Source organism: Rhipicephalus sanguineus, chromosome 3 (assembly GCF_013339695.2).
Source record: "Rhipicephalus sanguineus isolate Rsan-2018 chromosome 3, BIME_Rsan_1.4, whole genome shotgun sequence".
NCBI classification, from domain to species: domain Eukaryota; kingdom Metazoa; phylum Arthropoda; class Arachnida; order Ixodida; family Ixodidae; genus Rhipicephalus; species Rhipicephalus sanguineus.
Window position 1 is genome coordinate 45368528 of NC_051178.1, and position 17264 is coordinate 45385791.

Sequence of the window (17264 nt, forward strand, 5' to 3'; positions counted from 1 at the left end):
GTCGGCCACTCCGAATCCGCCAATGGAATTTACCATTGGTGATGGGCAGACATGGGCATTGAGAAAGCACCGCCAAAACTTTTACGCCACTGTGGCCCTTTAACAAGTTGGTTACCCGCGCGCTGGAAGTTTCCCAAAATCAATTCATACCAAAGTTGCTGAATGGGCGCCTCCATTCCAATTCAATTCCGGGGAATTACCACAAATCCATTCCTTTCGAATGAAAAAACTTAGCCCATTCCCCCTCCGGGAATGGCCGGGCAGTTCAATTCCATTCCTGTAATTCCTCAACGTAGGAAAGCCATCTTTTGGTAGTTTTATCGAGTTAAGAATGAACATCAAGCTGATGTCATCAGATGCATTAAGAACTGGAAAAGTACGCAAAACACGTTACCAAGGTCAAGTGATAGTAGCTTGGTGAAATATCTCCTGCAGTATAACCACCCTACTAATTCCCATAGGGGCAGTTCTCCCGCTACCTATAGCATTTGCATGGTCAGCAAGTTTGACCGAACGGTGATATTAACATTGTTTAAGCTTAAATGTGTGAATGCTAAAATGACGACATAGCGTATTTTTATGCTGAAAAAAGTAGTGTTCAAGAATAAGCAGTTTTGCCATGCGTCTGGAGCTCCTAGACAGCTCTAGTTCCGCACGACGGATACCAACGGCACAGTGCCGTGGTTACGCGAAGAATAGAGAAACCTCGGAGCAACACAGTCTATATAAGGACAGAATTGTGGTAGGCGCATTGCTTATAAATGTACGGTGCTTGCCATTTTGAAAATACTGCTTTATTGTGAAATTCTAGGCTCTGACTTACTAATGTTTGAAGTTTGAAAAACAGCGCACGTACGAAAACGTGCTCGATTTTTTGGAAAAAGACCTAATTCCATTCCAATTCCATTCCGTGCAAAAGGCGCTTAATTCCATTCCCATTCCATTCCTCCAAGCCCCCATTCCATTCTAGTCCGGGGTCGCAAAAAAGTGGAATAATTCCGGAGTCATTCCAATGCCGGAGTGGTAACTCCGCAACACTGATTCATACCAACTCGCCCACTTTTAAATCTTTTATGTGTTTGGCACACAACAGAGTGGCTCAGATTGGACAATAAGAATGTTACACACGACTTGGCGTCTCTAGCGAATCACAACACTCAGCCACTAGCGTCACTACCACGTGTACCGAACGTCACTTCCGCCGCCGAATATCGCCCTCGCGCTTTGCTGTGGTCGGAGCGGAAGGCGTTTATTGTACAGTTCGAATAAAATTTTGCGTACAGCATTTTCGGCGCTCCTCTACCTGAGTACCGTATTGACACATTCCATGGTGCGACATCGGAAAAATCGATCCAGATTACACGCTTAATTTGTGTCGTTGACTGACGCCGAGCGCCAGCAACAGCGCAGCGTGGCGCTTCATAGAGGACATGGACACTAGCACCGAAACACTGCGCAACTACGAGCTGGTGCGCAAGGTGCTCCTATACGTTATAATACCGCCCTTCCCTCCAGCGCATGCATTGGGAGAGTTTTCAGTGTAGCAGCTGACCTGTTAACAAGGAAACGAGGAAGAATAAGCGACGACAACTAGATAAAACAACTGTTAAAAGTTAGCTACGTGTAACGCTATATCAGAGAAGCCACAAAAGCCTTCCAGAGTTCACGCAAGCCTCCACCCTTCTCTACACTGCAAACCACATTGCACCCTTAAGGCGGTTTCAAGCAAGCAAAACACCTTTTTTCCTAACCAGAATATGCAAAAATGAGGATGTAAGGGTGCTTTCCTTCCCCAAATAGTCTTTAAGGGGTAATGTTTTACCTAAAACACCCTTTAGGAGCTGAAGGTGTTATGGGTTATCGAAGCACCTGTGGCCCATACGACAGCGTGCCAGGTGATAAATGGGACTCGCTGATTAAGAAGTTGCTGGATATTAGGCGCGTTTAGATTAAAAGAGCTGTCCCTTTTAGGGCTATCTACAAGCACACCAGAAATGGTCGGTGTAACCCTTACAAAAATGGATAAAGACAGTCTATAGACTATCTAAACCCATATTTAGACAGTCTATAGACTGTCTAAAGGGTAAGGCTGTAAGGGTAAGGGTAAGACTGTAAGGGTAAGGCTGTGCAGCGCGAGCGCTCAGTCCATAGGGTGTATGGTTGGGCGCGTATACATGCACCTTCCAGGCTGATGTCCTCTGTAATTGCATGTTCCCTGAATGATAGGCTATTTTTCACGGTTTTACTTAGGCCACTGGCAACACTCCACGGTATGAGTTCTGATCCGTGAAAACACCTTTTTCCTAAGGTGTAAGGGTGTTAGTTATAGACACGGTAAAACCACCTTGAGGATGTTAACTGGTTTACCGTGCACCACGCAAGTCAGTAGTTCGCTGTAGTTTGAGTAAAGTTCTATTATGTAACGGCAATAAAATTTTGACGGAAAGCAACGCAAATGTAATCGATTACATTTCTGTAAATGCTCATTTACTTCTCAAGGGCTGTAATTGACCACTGTAATCAATTAAATTTTAAGGTATGTTGCCACCCTTTAAAACCGCATTTTCAAAAAAAGTGAATTTTTATTTCTGGCAATTTAGAAATGTATATAAATTCAGAATTGTGGTGCACAATAAATTACGTCTCTATTTGGTTCTGTTCAAATGTCATGGTCTTTTTTGCGACTACCCACTAGCTGGAAATAGCATGTTTGGAAAATTTAATTTTTTTTTCTCAAAACCTAAATCTCAGTCTGTATTTGTTGCACGAAATCTCATACCTTTTGAACAAATCAACATTTTCTAATGATACTTTCCATGCTTCTCGCTCAAACATTCTTCTGTGCAATGAACTAGGATAATTGAAAATGATGAACAAGTTTTGGTGTCATATTACTTCAACTGAAATGCTACCACTTGAAGCGACACAATTTTTGGTTTTTGGCCTGTAATATACCCAATATTGATGGTAGCGCAAAGATTCTAGTTCATTGCACAGCCTATGTATTCCGCTATAACGCTGCGAAGCCATTTTCTTTTTGTATGTTTTTATTGGTAGTTATGGCTTTTGGCGTGATGGGCGCACTTCGGGTAATTTTTGTAGTTATAATTAGCTACAATTTTTTTACTCAACGCACTTGAAGTGTCCTTTAAATTGTCCTCCCCAAGGCAGACGCAAAATTTTTGGGTCAAAATTAAAAAAGATTTTTAAAAAGGTGGCAACATACCTTGAAGTAATTGTAAGTGTAATCGGTGACTTATTTTCTGTAACATGGACAAGTCTGGTTCGTAGTTTTCGCGCTGGTTTTCATGTATAACACGCGTGCCTCAGTCCTAGGTGCTCACCTCTTGCGGCCGGCCTTCCTGGCGGAGGGCTCGGGTGGGGCGGCGGCCTCCTGCGACGAAGACTGTACGGGGGCTGCGGGGACTTCGGCCGGCGCCTCCTGGGCGCGCTCCTCGTCCTCGGCCGCCGGAGGGGGACCTCGGGGAGGAGGGGGTGGTGCCGGCTCGGCCTGCTGCTTCTGGACGGCGTCCTCGCCCCGCGTCGGCTCGGCTGCCGGTCGGCCAGCGGGCTCAGCGGCAGCCTTCGCGAGTGGAGAGTGGCCGCGGCGCTCCTGGACCGCGGGTTCCTCTTCGGGTACTGCGGGCACCTCTTGGCTTTCGCAAGGAGCGACCTCGTCGAAAAGTTCGGACGACGAAGCCAGCACAGCACTGTGTGGTTCGGGGCGCAGCAGCTCAGTGGCCAGCAGGGGTGTCCGGGCGTCCACGAGCATATCTTCTGTCTGGCAGGCGACATGCGCGACGCACGCCTGCAGGCGTCGCAACCGCTCTTGCAGCTGCGACAAAGAAAAGCACCGGATCACACATCGGCATGGCTTGGCGGGAGAAGAAAAAAAGCTCGGACCTCGAGCTTCACTTCTGAACTACCAAAAAACCGCGTCAAGTGTAGTGGTAAGCACCTCTGTCTATACGGTGTCGAACCTGCAGCCCTTGTGGGCGGGTCTAAAAGAATATTTGTAAAAACAGGCGACAACGGACAACACAGTACCTTGCACATGGCAGCCGCCGCGTTACTGCCATTTCTTCGCTTCCTTTCGCGGCGTGCACGCACAAGTTGCCGCAAGAACTGCGCCTTTCGTGTACTGTTCAACGTCGCGTACACGTTGGTGCATGTACTCGGGCTGGAGTAACGCGGCGACGGCATGGCGACTCGCTCTGCATAGTGGTACGTGATGCGCTCGATATGACGACCGTTCCACCATCCCTTCCGTACGGCGCATGCGTGCTACCGTGTGGCCACCCTCTCCACTCCTCCTGGCGACGAGAATTCATCGCGAAATTTGTGCAGTGTGCCAGCCGTTCTTCGCAGCACTGCTCACATCGAACAAAACCACGCAGTCGCAGACTTTCGTCCGCCGCGGCGGTGCATAGCGGTTACGGTGCTCGGCTGCTGATTCGAAGGTCGCGTGTTCGATCCCGGCCGCGGCAGTCGCATTCCGGTGGAGGCGAAACGGTAAAGGTCCTTGTACTGTGCAATGTCAGCGCACGTTAAAGAACAACAGATAGTCGAAATTTCCGGATCCCTCACTTATGGCGTGCCTCATAAGCGTATGGTGGTTTTGGCATGTAAAACTCCAAATATTATTATTGTAAACTTGCGTACAACTCAGACAAAGACGAGCAGTGTAAACGGCTAGAAAGTCGCTTCAGCACTGCCTTCTCATGCCGCTCACGGTCTCCTGATGAATGTGATGACTTTGAAGATGTCACGAGTAGAATTTGACAATATATTTCCCAAGAATTGCAAACAATACAAGTGCACCTCCATGACGTACTAATAGCCAACAGGTCTGTACAAACAATTAGAATAGAATTTGACGATATATGTGGCGTTCTTTTCTTTTTTTTTTTTCAAGAGCCAAATCCAGAAACCGAAACTAGGCTAAATTTCACGGGAGTCTAAAGCGCGCCTAAGTAACTTTCACTTTTAAAACAATTGTAATCGATATGGGGCAATGCCTCATTGTAACGCGGACTCCAAAAGGCAGTTTCGAATAAAAAATGAGCCAAAGCCAGCGTCTGTTTGAATCAAACTAAGCCAGATTCATTAAGCCAGCGCTGCGTCAACAATCGGGACCAAAAACGTCCCAGTTGATTTCCTATCTTGCTTTCGTTCCACAATTACTTTTTCTTGGGCGAGTTGGCACTTCCTGAAGGACGTGATGTTGTAGAGCAATGCTCGAATATAAAGAGTAAGATGCCGACTTTGCTAATTCTTTCTGCCTTTTAGTGTTTCTTTTCGAGTTTTGCGCAACAGTACAATGTCCTTCTTTCGCTCTAAGACGGTATATTTGAAATTAAAGACAACTGAAATTAAGCCACTGGGCACCGATATATTCCTCGAAAAAGAAGTGATCCGAAATGGCACGGCATAAAACGAGCAAAGAAGAACAGCTGAAGCATATTCTGAAGGCATTCAATAGATGCCAAGGGCAAGAAAACGCTGCCGACTGTCCAGAATAGAGCGCCTTTTGCCTGGAAGGACCACTCGTTCTTCCAAGAGTAGTCATCGCCACTACTGCCATGAAACAAAGTATGGCAACGATGCAAGCACAAGGATGGTGTTAATTTTGTCGCGAAATATTGCTATATCGTTCATTCGCGGCGATTTAGACTTCTTTCGCGAGCTAATTCAAGCCCAAATGAAATGTTCCAAACTATAAGAGTCAAATCCGAATTTTGCTTCTGAATACCGACGATAGTGGGGAATATAGATTTCAGCCGCAATATAGACTTAAGGTATAGTGGAGACATGAACACAGTGGCAAAAAATTGTTGGAGCAGGCCCGACCAGTAGCAAAAATTTGTCAGTTTCAGTTAAAGTGGACTTGGCTCTATAAAAAAAAAAAAAAACACGCCGCATATTTCACAAGAATTGCAAACATTTGCCCAATAGATACTTAAATGGCATTATGGAAGACGTCGTTTGTCAAATTTAGAAACAAACACAGTGATAGCGACTGATGCTTCAGTTTGTGTGAATAGGCAGGAGTGAGAATCGCAGATTCGCTTATGTGACTTTACGCCTATCTTTCAAGCGGGATTTATAACTGCTAGGGTTTAACGTCCCAAAACCACGATATGATTATGAGAGACACCGTGGTGGAGGGCTCCGGAAATTTCGACCACCCGGGGTTCTTTAACGCGCACCTAAACCTAAGTACACGGGCGTCAAGCACATCCGCCTCCATCGAAAATGCGGCCGCCACGGCCGGGATTCGATCTCGCGACCTTCGGGTCAGCAGTCGAGCACTTTCAACCGGAATTACTTGCAATTGTCGTAGCTTTGCGAAATTACGCCTATCTATTTCAGCCGCAGTCATTCTCACAGACTATCTGCCTGAATGTTCATTATTAACTGCACCTAATTTGTCAAATACCTTAGACGTATTTTATTCTGTTATCTCAAGACATTTACGTCTGGTACCAGGTCAGAAAGGTTTTTAACCCTTCTCAATGAATACACGGATGCACTAGCAGTAGCATCCCACGATGGTCCCATGATTTCTATATTGCCGACGTTGTCTCGATTCGAAAAGTTTGTCACGCTGGCATAGGCAGAGAGTACGGGGGGGGGGGGGGCTTGCCCCCCCCCCCCCCCCCGGACTGCCTCGTGGGGGAGCAGAGCCCCCACTGGCGCCGGCCCAGGATATTTTTTAAGAGCTTGGCTTAGGTCCCCGGGTCGTCCTGTCTGGCACCTATTTCACAGGAGGCTGTTTATGCCCGCTTCTTTTTCACTTCAGCGATTTAAAGTTCGGCTCATGGGCCAGTGACAAGTCAAACATTCAGTGGAAAAATGCCCCTCAAACGGATTTTTACGTGCAGAATATGCTGTGTTCACCGGCGATTACGATACTGCCTAATTCGCTGATCGCAGCCTCGTGTTCGGGCAACGCCAGCTGTGTTTGAAGTTTTGACTATCCGCAGTTGTAGCAATGTAACATTCGTTACATATTGCCACAGAAACTGCCAGCACTCGAGTGCTACGCACACTATATACTCTGTGCATTGCAGCTGTCGCGAACCAAGTGAAACGCCCACAGCCCCGTTACGACAAGCGAAGCCAGCCGCAGTGCACGTGCCAGCCCTGCATGCGCACGAGCTCAGACCGAGGGGCCAGCGCGCGCAACAGAGGAAGAAAGCGAGGTTAGAGGCCAGTATCTCGTCATATCGACAGACTCCGCGTTCGCTCTCTTTCGTCCTCGTTCGCGCTATCGGTTACGCCGCCGACGCCAACGGCGATGCCGCTCAACGCAGGAAAGGATTTGAACGGCCCATAGTGAACGGTTTTGAGAACGCAAAAGTGATACTGAGAATACAAAGCAATCCCGACACAGTCAGTCAGTGAACGCTTTCGCACAAACTTACTCGCCAATAAAAAACGGGTAATTTCTTGGTTGCATACATATTGGTACCCTTCGACATGCCTGCTTATAAAAGTGCCGAGAAAAGATGGTACGCAGTTTTGATTTATCTGTAAAGGGTTTTACTAAAAGTTCGGTCACCAATGAGCCACTCCATCACTCGTCCAGAAAACAACCTTTGGCAGAAAGATTAGTAACCGCAGCTTCGCACAAGGTGTAGTGGTAGAAAAATCTCAGAATTACTTTCGGCCATCTTGAATTGAATTGAATTGACTGCCATAATTAAAACTTCCCGTAATAGCATTGGCCTACTCTCTCCTGCGAGGCGCATGTTTTAACAAAGTAAGGCCTATTAATAAACCCCACGCATTGCGTGAATCGATTTTACACGACGCAGTCAACGAGTAGCAGCCTACGTGACCTTTTTCGCTTTGAGCCAAGAGTTACGAGATGGATCTATGTGTTTGTGTAAATTGAAAAATAAATCTAAGGTCTCCCACTTACAGATCTTCATTATGATATCGCGGGCACCTAAGAGACTAAAGTTACATTAAATTCTTTACTTTGGAAGTTGGACTCCTCTCTCTCTCTCTCTTATATAATATATATATATATATATATATATATATATATATATATATATATATATATATATATATATATATATATATATATATATATATATATATATATATATATATATATATATATATATATTTAGGGATAGTGAGAGAAAAATGTGGAAGAGCAAGTCGCGCCCCCGCCCCCTCTGGTAAAATGAAAACTCTCCGCCTATGCACGCTGGATAGCTTCGCTAAATCTCCTTTGTCAGCATCTGCGTTTCCTACATTTTAATTATCCTCGGAAGAATTGATGGTGCTCCACTACAAGGGCAGAAATATCAATTACCACACTACGATGCCGAGTCCCCCAACTAGACTTTTACCTACACAGGTCTGGTCTGGTGCAGTCACCTTTATGACTTTATAGCAGTGAGAGTGAATCTCATTCTGTGCATCGTTTCTTCTTTAATATGCCGAAGGTTTACACATCAATGAAAAAGACTTCTACACGAACCCCTCCGAAGGATGGGCTTGAATCATTTCCCGTGGTTCCTTTCCTTGGTGCTACCGAACTGGGCTTTAGCCACAGGAACGTTTGCGATGCCGTAGGTGATTTCTTACGCGAGACAAAACAAATTGAATGTTAAGCTTATCTCAGCCACATTGGTTTGTTATTATTATTTCTTTTTTCCTTGATTATACCAATGAGTCATTTCGTCAGCTATCTATTTCTAAAGATATTTAGAATACAAAACAATTTCATTTCAAAAACAAAGTACCGCCCGTTTCATGGCCGACCCCCCGCGGTGGGTTGCGCTAGGTTGCTAAAGGGGGCCATGACACGGTGACCCAGCAAATTGCCGTTTTCAGCGAAATATACAAGTAGATAGTCTAATGTGCCTGTACACATATGAAAAATGAACTGTAAAAGAAAATTTCAGTGCAAAAGGAGCCCTCTATAAGTCGCCGGCTACAAACCCCGCCCACGGCCATCTCGCCATGGCGTGCGTGACGCCATGTGCTGCATGGAGCGCCGCCGTCATCTTATACCAAAGTTTCACTCATTTTCAATGTCACGCTGAAGAAAGCTGAAATATCTCGACTGCACGTGCAGCTGACCACGAAACAACATCGTTGGCAGGTATGCAGACGCTAGCTAAGCAAGAGGCTATCTGCGTCACGGCTCGCGAGTGCGCCGGTGTTGCCCGACTCTCGGGCCGCTCTTGCGTTAATAAAAATATTCAAATTATATATTGAAGGAGTACTGACACGAATTTTCGGATTGTTGCTCTAAGTAAGAATACTGGTGTCAAGAAACCTAAAACGAGTACTGTGGTGCCTGGAAATACATCGTATATATTTTAATTACCGCTACCTTAAAAAGAAACTTTCGGTTTCGATATCGAGGGGGCGGCTTCTCAGTGACGTTTCATAGCAATGTGACGTCACGGGGATACAGAAACTCGCGACGTACTAGCGGCAAATCTGTCATCTGTTCATAGTGCACATAAGCAACGATGAGTGAATTGTCGTTCAGTGACCCTGACAGTGATTTCTACGATTCAGGCTGCATGCAGGACGCAGAACTCGCAAACTCGGGGGGACTGACTTGACTCGTCGGGATAATGTCCTTGCAGTGGGGCTGGCTTGCAGATGCTCAGAGACGAAAACTTCAAAGTCAAATTAAAATATTTTATACGTGTTCTCCGACTCCAGTGTGTGGACAGCGTTGACACTGCATACCAACGAAGCAAAAAATGTCCCTTTTGCGATGTCTCAAAATCGTGTCAGTATTCCTTTAAGTGCTCCACCAAATGCGCTAACATTTGGCCAGCTTGTTTGTGAACGCACAAGGAATAGTCACGTGACAGATTATGATCCAAAACTGGGTGTCATGGCCCATTAAGGAACCGACCGGTTTCCCAATGACGTCTCATTTCGAGGAAACATGCATAAATGACAACCAGAGAGTAAGTACAGCTCCCAGAACTGCGTCCTGCCATTCATCAGTGCAAGAGACTCGCGCTAAGTTGTCTCCGTTGTAATAATTTTTCGCTGCTGACGTAAATACCACGCACATTTTTATAAAAGTTCGTCCTTCCCTACTTAAAATACTGCGTTTTCCCGACCAGTGGTGTCGTAATTTTTGCTGAAATTTGTTGACCGAAAACCAGCGGCACGAACATGTGTCTGTACAGCAAAACCACCGACCTCAAATACACGTGCACTCTTTCACGCCGCGGGAATGAGCGAGTGAAATTTTTCCACCTCCTTGAGAGGTATGTTGTAGTGGGCACCTGCTCAAATTTTCTCTGGGTCGGCGGTTGTGAGCGAAAATTTTTAAAAAGGATGCAAATAAATAACAAAAGTCTTCGTGGGACGGCTGTGGACGGAGCTTAGATTTATTTTTTAGCACGAAACTTCGATTAGCGCTCTATTCGATTCGATAACTCGAATCGAACATTAGAAATGCCGAATATTTTTCGGATAATAATCAACGATGATAAAGTCTCAAAGGAACGAAACGTTGTAACAGAGAGCTCGGGTAACGTTTCTTCTTTTAATCATCGAATCACCAAGATGCATGCCGTACAAGATTTTACGGGACTGTCGACCCTATCTTGATTACAGGATGAAGGCTTAAAACTCCAGTGTCGCCGAAGTGACAGAGTCATCAATCCACTATCTTCATCATGACATTCATGGTGATGTTCACTGATGAATACTGTGTAATATTTATATATCAGGTTATTTAAGAACTGTCAACAAAGTGCCACTTTGAATACTGTATAGTCACTGCTGTATTTCAACCTGCATTTACAAAATATTTCTAAGCCTCTAGTTGCTGCTGTATATACGAGCTTGCCTCAATTTACATAATTGTGGTTATTTGTCGGTTAAATGTAATAGTATGTTCCTTTGTTATAAAGCTTGTGAGCGCTTGTTTAAAATAAAATGTTGTGGAATTCTTGGCCTGTTTCGAAAATCAATACCGTTCTTGGGCTGCTTTGAAAATGGCTGCCTTACTATTAAAAAGCTATTCGAATAGTATTTGATTCGTATTCGTAATCGACTCGGTGACATCCCTATTCGATTGAGTTCAAAAATTAACTATTTGCACAGCCCTAATTCTTAGGCTGCAACCGACTTTAGTTACCAGATATATGAACGCCAAAGCAAAAACACGATCGCCAACATCAGCGTGCACCGTACTGAAAACGAAACGAAGCGAAACCATCGTCCTCAGACGGGCGATAGCGCATGTGCGATTTCAAGAACGCCAGTTCTTTGTCTGTTAATGCAACTGGCGGCTTAGTGACCGAGTTGCCTTCCGCGATTATTGCTGCTGCTTCAGCGATAATTCTTGCATTATCATTGGGATGGCGGTGATTCCGGAACCTGAGATTCCTAAAGATGCAATCGCTGGATTCCTTCCTATGCAATAGTCAGCACAACATACAGCAAACGTTCTAGCCGATCAAACTGGAGCACAGGTTGATTAATTATGATGACCATGATATCCTACAACTATGGCTCACACCCACACCGGGTGACTGGCCGATAAATTTTGAAATAATCGATATAAATTATTAATGACAAACTAAGTAAAACGTTTTCTTCTATTCTAATTGCCAAATTTCGGGAGGCTCAGTTTCGCAGAAATTAAACGTCACTGCTCGGCGTGGCTCAACGACGCACATTTAAGTATTTCGAGTACACGCGTATCTCTACACGCGTATCTCTCCAACAAATGCGCTAATGTTCACTGCGGAAATACGCAATGCCTCCAATGGAAACAAACATACTAATAAGTCTTCATTCGACTTACGGCGTGTTCGATTAATACATTGTGTTAATTTAGGGCGCCCCTCTGTGATGAAACAGGACACCGCTCACTTTATCGCATCTTGCCCACATGGAAAGATTAGTGAACGCATGTTTAAAGGTAATGTGCATGTATGAAGATATTCAGGAATGGGAATATGAAACGAAATTGCTTAAATGTGGGACACAACCTTTGGTCGATCCCCGGCGAATTCAGTGCCGTGTGTCCCAATGTGGTTCGCGCACTGCCGATCATAATTTCGTGCAGCGCGCCCGCCTCCTATGTTTGTGAAAGAGCGAGAACAACGCGTTCTTCTTGCGCTGTCCAGCGGGACAGCCGAAGAACGCACGCGTGAAGGCTCCGACCTAGCTTCTGCATGATCCGTTCACAAGATGTGCACACAGAAGGCACTGCTTGGCCGTCATGTAGGCAAACCAACTAGCACGCGCACGAAAGTGCGCGTCCCGCCCTCCCTTTAGTCAGGCCGGCGTGGGGATGTCATGACCTTCCGTGTTGCAGAAATCATAAAAATCACCACCCTTACAGGTGATGGTTGACTAGCGAAGTTGAAAGGAGTGGCCCCGGTGTTTAGTGAACCATGCGCGTATGTTAAGGTATTTGTGGACGATGTTACGTCTTTTATGCCTAGCAAGCTCAAACCGCCTCGGCCCGAAGTGACCGCTTGCAAGCATGCTTTATCGCCTGCTTGGCGGGCCATGGGGCCATGCATGCAGCATTATGCTCCTTTATAAGGACTGTCTACCACTCGGAAAGTCTTTTTTTATTGTGGTGAAAATGAGAAGATTGTTTGTCACACTGGCGGCAACGAGCATGCTTTTTTGTCCGATAAAAAAGGAATTATATTTTTGATTTCACTCTGAAAGTCGTGAAAGTATGACCGCCAGCGCCACCCAAGAGCGACGTGGTTCAGGCTTTGGTACAGAAGCAAAAAACTTTCGCAGGTAGCCTTATTTTGCTTGAAAACAAATAGGTATAACTTAATATTGTACATCATATATACTTCTTTCCTTCGCCTCAGACAGTGATCTTGACTTTCTTTTTTTTGTCGCGCGCTGAAAGAGGCACCCGGTGGCGCTGCCGGCGCCGCGTTCGCCTGCCTGCCTACGGCTGAGAAACACGAGCACGGCGCCACCCATAGGAAAAAATTCCACAGCATATCCACGGGGTGAATGATGATGAGTGGGGCGAAGCTCTCGTACGGCAGGATCTTGGCGGCGGCGTCGCGCAGCTTCACGCCCAGTACATCATCAACGACGTGAGATCGGGCCGGTTTATACTAAAGGGTCGATGAGAGTCATGGCGACTTGCAGCTCACTTTAATTTTACATGTACGCTGTGAATTTTTATTGTTTAATCACGCACAGGAGAAATCTCACCAGGCACTACCTTGGAGGTAAACAATGGCTGCTAATGGGAATGAGAGACAGAAGAAGTCGGCTTTTAGCTAACATTTACACTTCTACTTCTACTAACGTTTCCTACTGGAACATGCCAATGGCTGCTAATGGGGAACGAGAGAAAAAAGAAGTCGGCTTTTAGTTAACGCGCACGCTGCGAATTTTTTATTGTTCAACAACGCACAGGAGAAATCTCCCACCGGCACCACATTGGAGGTCAAGATCTGGTACTAGCGTTAAGACTGGTTACGCACTACGACGGGGACGAACGGGTGCCGCCTTAAGGAGCTTCGCCCCTAAAAAGAAACGTCTTGGGGGAACAGAATCGCGACTGACTTAACGAAATTTTCTAACCACGGCCGCGATATGGCCGCGAGTTCTCTTTCGTATACCAGCATTCACTGATGCACTTCGCGACATAAGCAGGGGGGCGGGTCACTTGCCTCCTCCCCCCCTTCAAGCCCTACCGCAGCCGCGACGCAATACGGGTTTGCACCCCCCAAGACAAAATCCTGCCGACAGAGCCGCCTGCGTCAACCTAGGGTTGATCTTCAGGACCTGAATAAAGTTCATCATACCATACCATACTAATGCTTCGCGACATACGGTTAACCCCATGGCCGGGTTCTGCATTGAACAAGATATTGCCTTCAGGTTCCACTTCACCGAGGCGTTCCTGTTGGCTGTCATGTCGCATATGCAACACATGACACATAAACATAACTGAAAAACAACAGAGACCTTCTCTTCTTCTGTGAAACACGTCTCATGTTCGTTTCAGTCGCATGTTCGGCATGAGTGGCACAACTACTAGGGTGGTTCCACTCGTTCTAGGCCACCCTACCACTACAGCTCGCTTCACAAGGGAGAGTCCATTTGCACCTCAACTCGGGGTCAGGTGACCCCTGGTTGCGACGTCACATATGACGTCATTGGTTAAAGCGATCGCCTTTAACTGGCTATGTCTTATTGTGACCACGTCTTGTCAAGCGACTCTGAGGTCACGTGATAAAAAAAAAGATGGCTGATCCCTCCATCATAGGAATCGGTATAACCCGAAAGTGAGACGTGTCGTCATAGAAGTAGTTGATTGTTTATAGTGCATTGGTATATGAGAGCTTGTATAATGTCTATTGTTGTTTGGCAGATATCGCACCACTTGATGTGGACGCACACACGTTGATGCCTAGCGGCACATTTCCGTACCGAGGACTAACGCCCATGATCATGATTTAACCCTTGCGGTAGCTGAAGTTATCAAGATATACCTGGACACCGCATATGGGTGAATCCCGCGCAATGATGGCATCGACAAGCACAAAGTAACACTCATACTCGATACGCACTCTTTCAAAGCGTCGTGAAACGCGAAGAGAAACGCGACGAGCGTCGTGTCTTCCCCTCTAGCCTGGCCGTTAATTCTCACAGGGCGAGCGGGGAACGCGGCGCGACTGCCACGCGAGCGTCGGAAAGCTATTCTTCGATATCGATGGATGCTCTGGGAGAGGTTTGGGCTAAAGCCTCCACCTCGCGGTGTGTTAAGGTGGCGGTCCCACTCCGGCGAACCCCCCTCCGCATTTTACGCATTGTTTGCGAACACACTATGCTCGCTGCGCTTGACAAATAAACATTAATTGTAATAATTCAAAAAGCTTATGATCTCCGCTTTCTAATGACACCTGGTGTTAATGCCTGTTCGGAAGCGTTACCTAATAGCAATGAAAATAGTTGGAGCAACAAAAGGCATTTTCGTTGTACAAGCCTCCGTTGTACGGCCAGTACGGCGAAACTGTTCAACATAACAAGACCAAATTTACCGTGCCTTTAGAAGAAGTGCTATTTAAGGTTTCTATGAAGAGATATTAGCCTTAAAATAATTAGTAATTTATTGACGCTCCAATGAAAAATGGGCAAAATATTAAAAATTTTCGTGAGAATATCTTTTTTACTTTTCAAAGCAGAACAATAATATTTAGTGGCTACGTAGACTACATAACACTTATTTTCCTTGCGAAGTTGCTTTGTGTTCTGACGAAAACTTGATGAATTATTATTGTGTCAATGCGGCAGTTTATGGCTGTACTTGGTCACGCATTACCGATGAAGCGACAAAACTATACAAGCTGCTACTGTGAACTTCTACATAATGAAGAAGCAAGGCCCTTTCTATGATTCTATGAAGAGAAAATTCCTTTATCTTTATTAGGGAACCTGCAAGACAGCAGTGAATTTACGTAATTTTCCTGCTGACCAGTCCCGTAGAAACTCGCTTTTTTTTTCTTTTAGACGCTAATTGCCAACGAGTATTGCACATTAGTAGATGCATATTGTGTCTTTTATCTACTTGTGCTCACTAACTTGACCACTCAGTGCTTCAAACAAAATATTTTCAATGAATCATAGGTCTCACAGGCGTTTTTTGGTGGTAGCTCCATCTATGAAATGAAACATCAAGTTGCTTTATGCGAGTTCAAGCGTTCGCCAAAAGTGGCGCAATTAAACATAATAAAACGGGTAGAACAGGCATGAATTATATCTCCAGGCCTCATAGTTTGCTTCACTAGCTAAGTCTAGTCGCCGCGCGTAACAAACACCAACCGTAAAAGGAGGAGGGCTTAGTGATAAACCCTTTCCAGTCGCCCCACGTCAGCAGGTGGGGCGGTCTCATCAAGCGGAAAATGGTTTCGGTATGCAGGAAGATTGCGCGTTCGTCACGCGTTCTTAGAACCAGTGTTCCCCGGCACGTCTTTAGTAATGTGCATCTCTTTGTGGTTCAGCTGCTTGTGTTTTGCGCGTTCCTTTGAGTGTTTTCGTGCCTGTGAGGTTCGAAATTGTGAAAGGAAGGACGCTGACATGCCGTGTGAATGATACGTATGTAGCGCCGCTTCAAAGGGGACACGATGGTGAACGTATGAAAGCTTGTCATTGCCGGAATTTTCAAAGTATGCCTGTCGAGCACTGTGCCGACAAATTCCACTGACCAGTAGTGGTAAGTTGTACCCAATCAGGTAATTACGTCCTAGTTGCAACGATGCGACAGAAGCGAGACTTTGTTGAAGATGCAGAACGTTCTGGTCAACGTGGCAGAATATTCAATGTACGGGACCCTGGAAAAGTTATATTGTGCTTTGTGAAAAGACGCACTCACTTCGGATAAGACGATCACTGTCTTTGCCACTAATGAGGGCTACGGTGTCAGGAAACAGTTCGACTGAGGAGGACTACTCTACCTAGTGGGGGGGATAACGCTGTTGCGCACTGCTATATACTTTGTCGTAAAGCGGCTTGCTGCGTAGCCAGAACTACTACTAATGATCGGATAACAACTAGTTCGTAGCAAAGTACAAGGCGGACAGTGCAATGTCTGGTCAACGAAGAATAACCTGACTTAGACGCACGTGAGAGTGGCCACATGAACAAAATAGTGCCGATACATATGCTACTGACGAACATTTTGTTGAAAAACTTTTGCGGCAACCTAAATGGAAAACTTGTCGATGGTGCCTGTAAGTCAAAATAAAGTACAACCACAGCTTTCCACAACAAATAAGTGTATTCATGCTTTTATAGAACAAGCATAAATAAAAACTGGATTCTGTAAAAGCGTACATGACCGGTCATGTAAGCGCCCAAGGCGACCCTGTCCAGCTCGGACCCAGTGCAGCAACAAGCCCTGGTCGACCGTCGTGCCCGGGCGGCGGCAAGAGCCAATGGTCTTCCGGACTAGGAGGCCCACCCCCAATAGCGACTTATTTCTACCAATAAATGTTGTATTCTCTCCCTCCCAAGGGGGGGGGGGGGGCAGCCCCCTCGTGTGCACGCCTACGCTGGCCGATGTACATACCTATACTCAGTTTCATACAATATATGCAACGCTGTGGAAGCTATACAAGAAGTTCAGTCAGCAGTATGTGTGACTACGCGCGTCTTGCGCCTGGCTTTCATCGTTGTAAACGCTCGTGCGAGACGACCACGAACGCGCCTGCACAGCGTCGCGAAAGGTTACAAATGAGAACAAAGAGACGAAAATAACG

At 45.9% G+C, this 17264-nt stretch overlaps 1 protein-coding gene across 2 annotated transcripts in view; it reads right to left on the reverse strand.

Moving 5' to 3' along the window:
- LOC119386601 (transcriptional regulatory protein AlgP) overlaps positions 1-17264 on the reverse strand; it is a 98399-nt gene that overhangs the window by 26501 nt on the left and 54634 nt on the right. The window contains exons 1-2 of one of the 2 annotated variants that reach the window (XM_037653887.2): positions 4048-4259; positions 3345-3835 (exon numbers count right to left, since the gene is read on the reverse strand). In XM_037653887.2, the coding sequence (XP_037509815.2) occupies positions 3345-3835; positions 4048-4203 (647 nt within the window). In that variant the 5' untranslated portion in view covers positions 4204-4259. Of the gene's footprint in view, positions 1-3344; positions 3836-4047; positions 4260-17264 lie in introns of those variants that run through there. The other variant, XM_037653886.2, reaches the window with a different exon arrangement.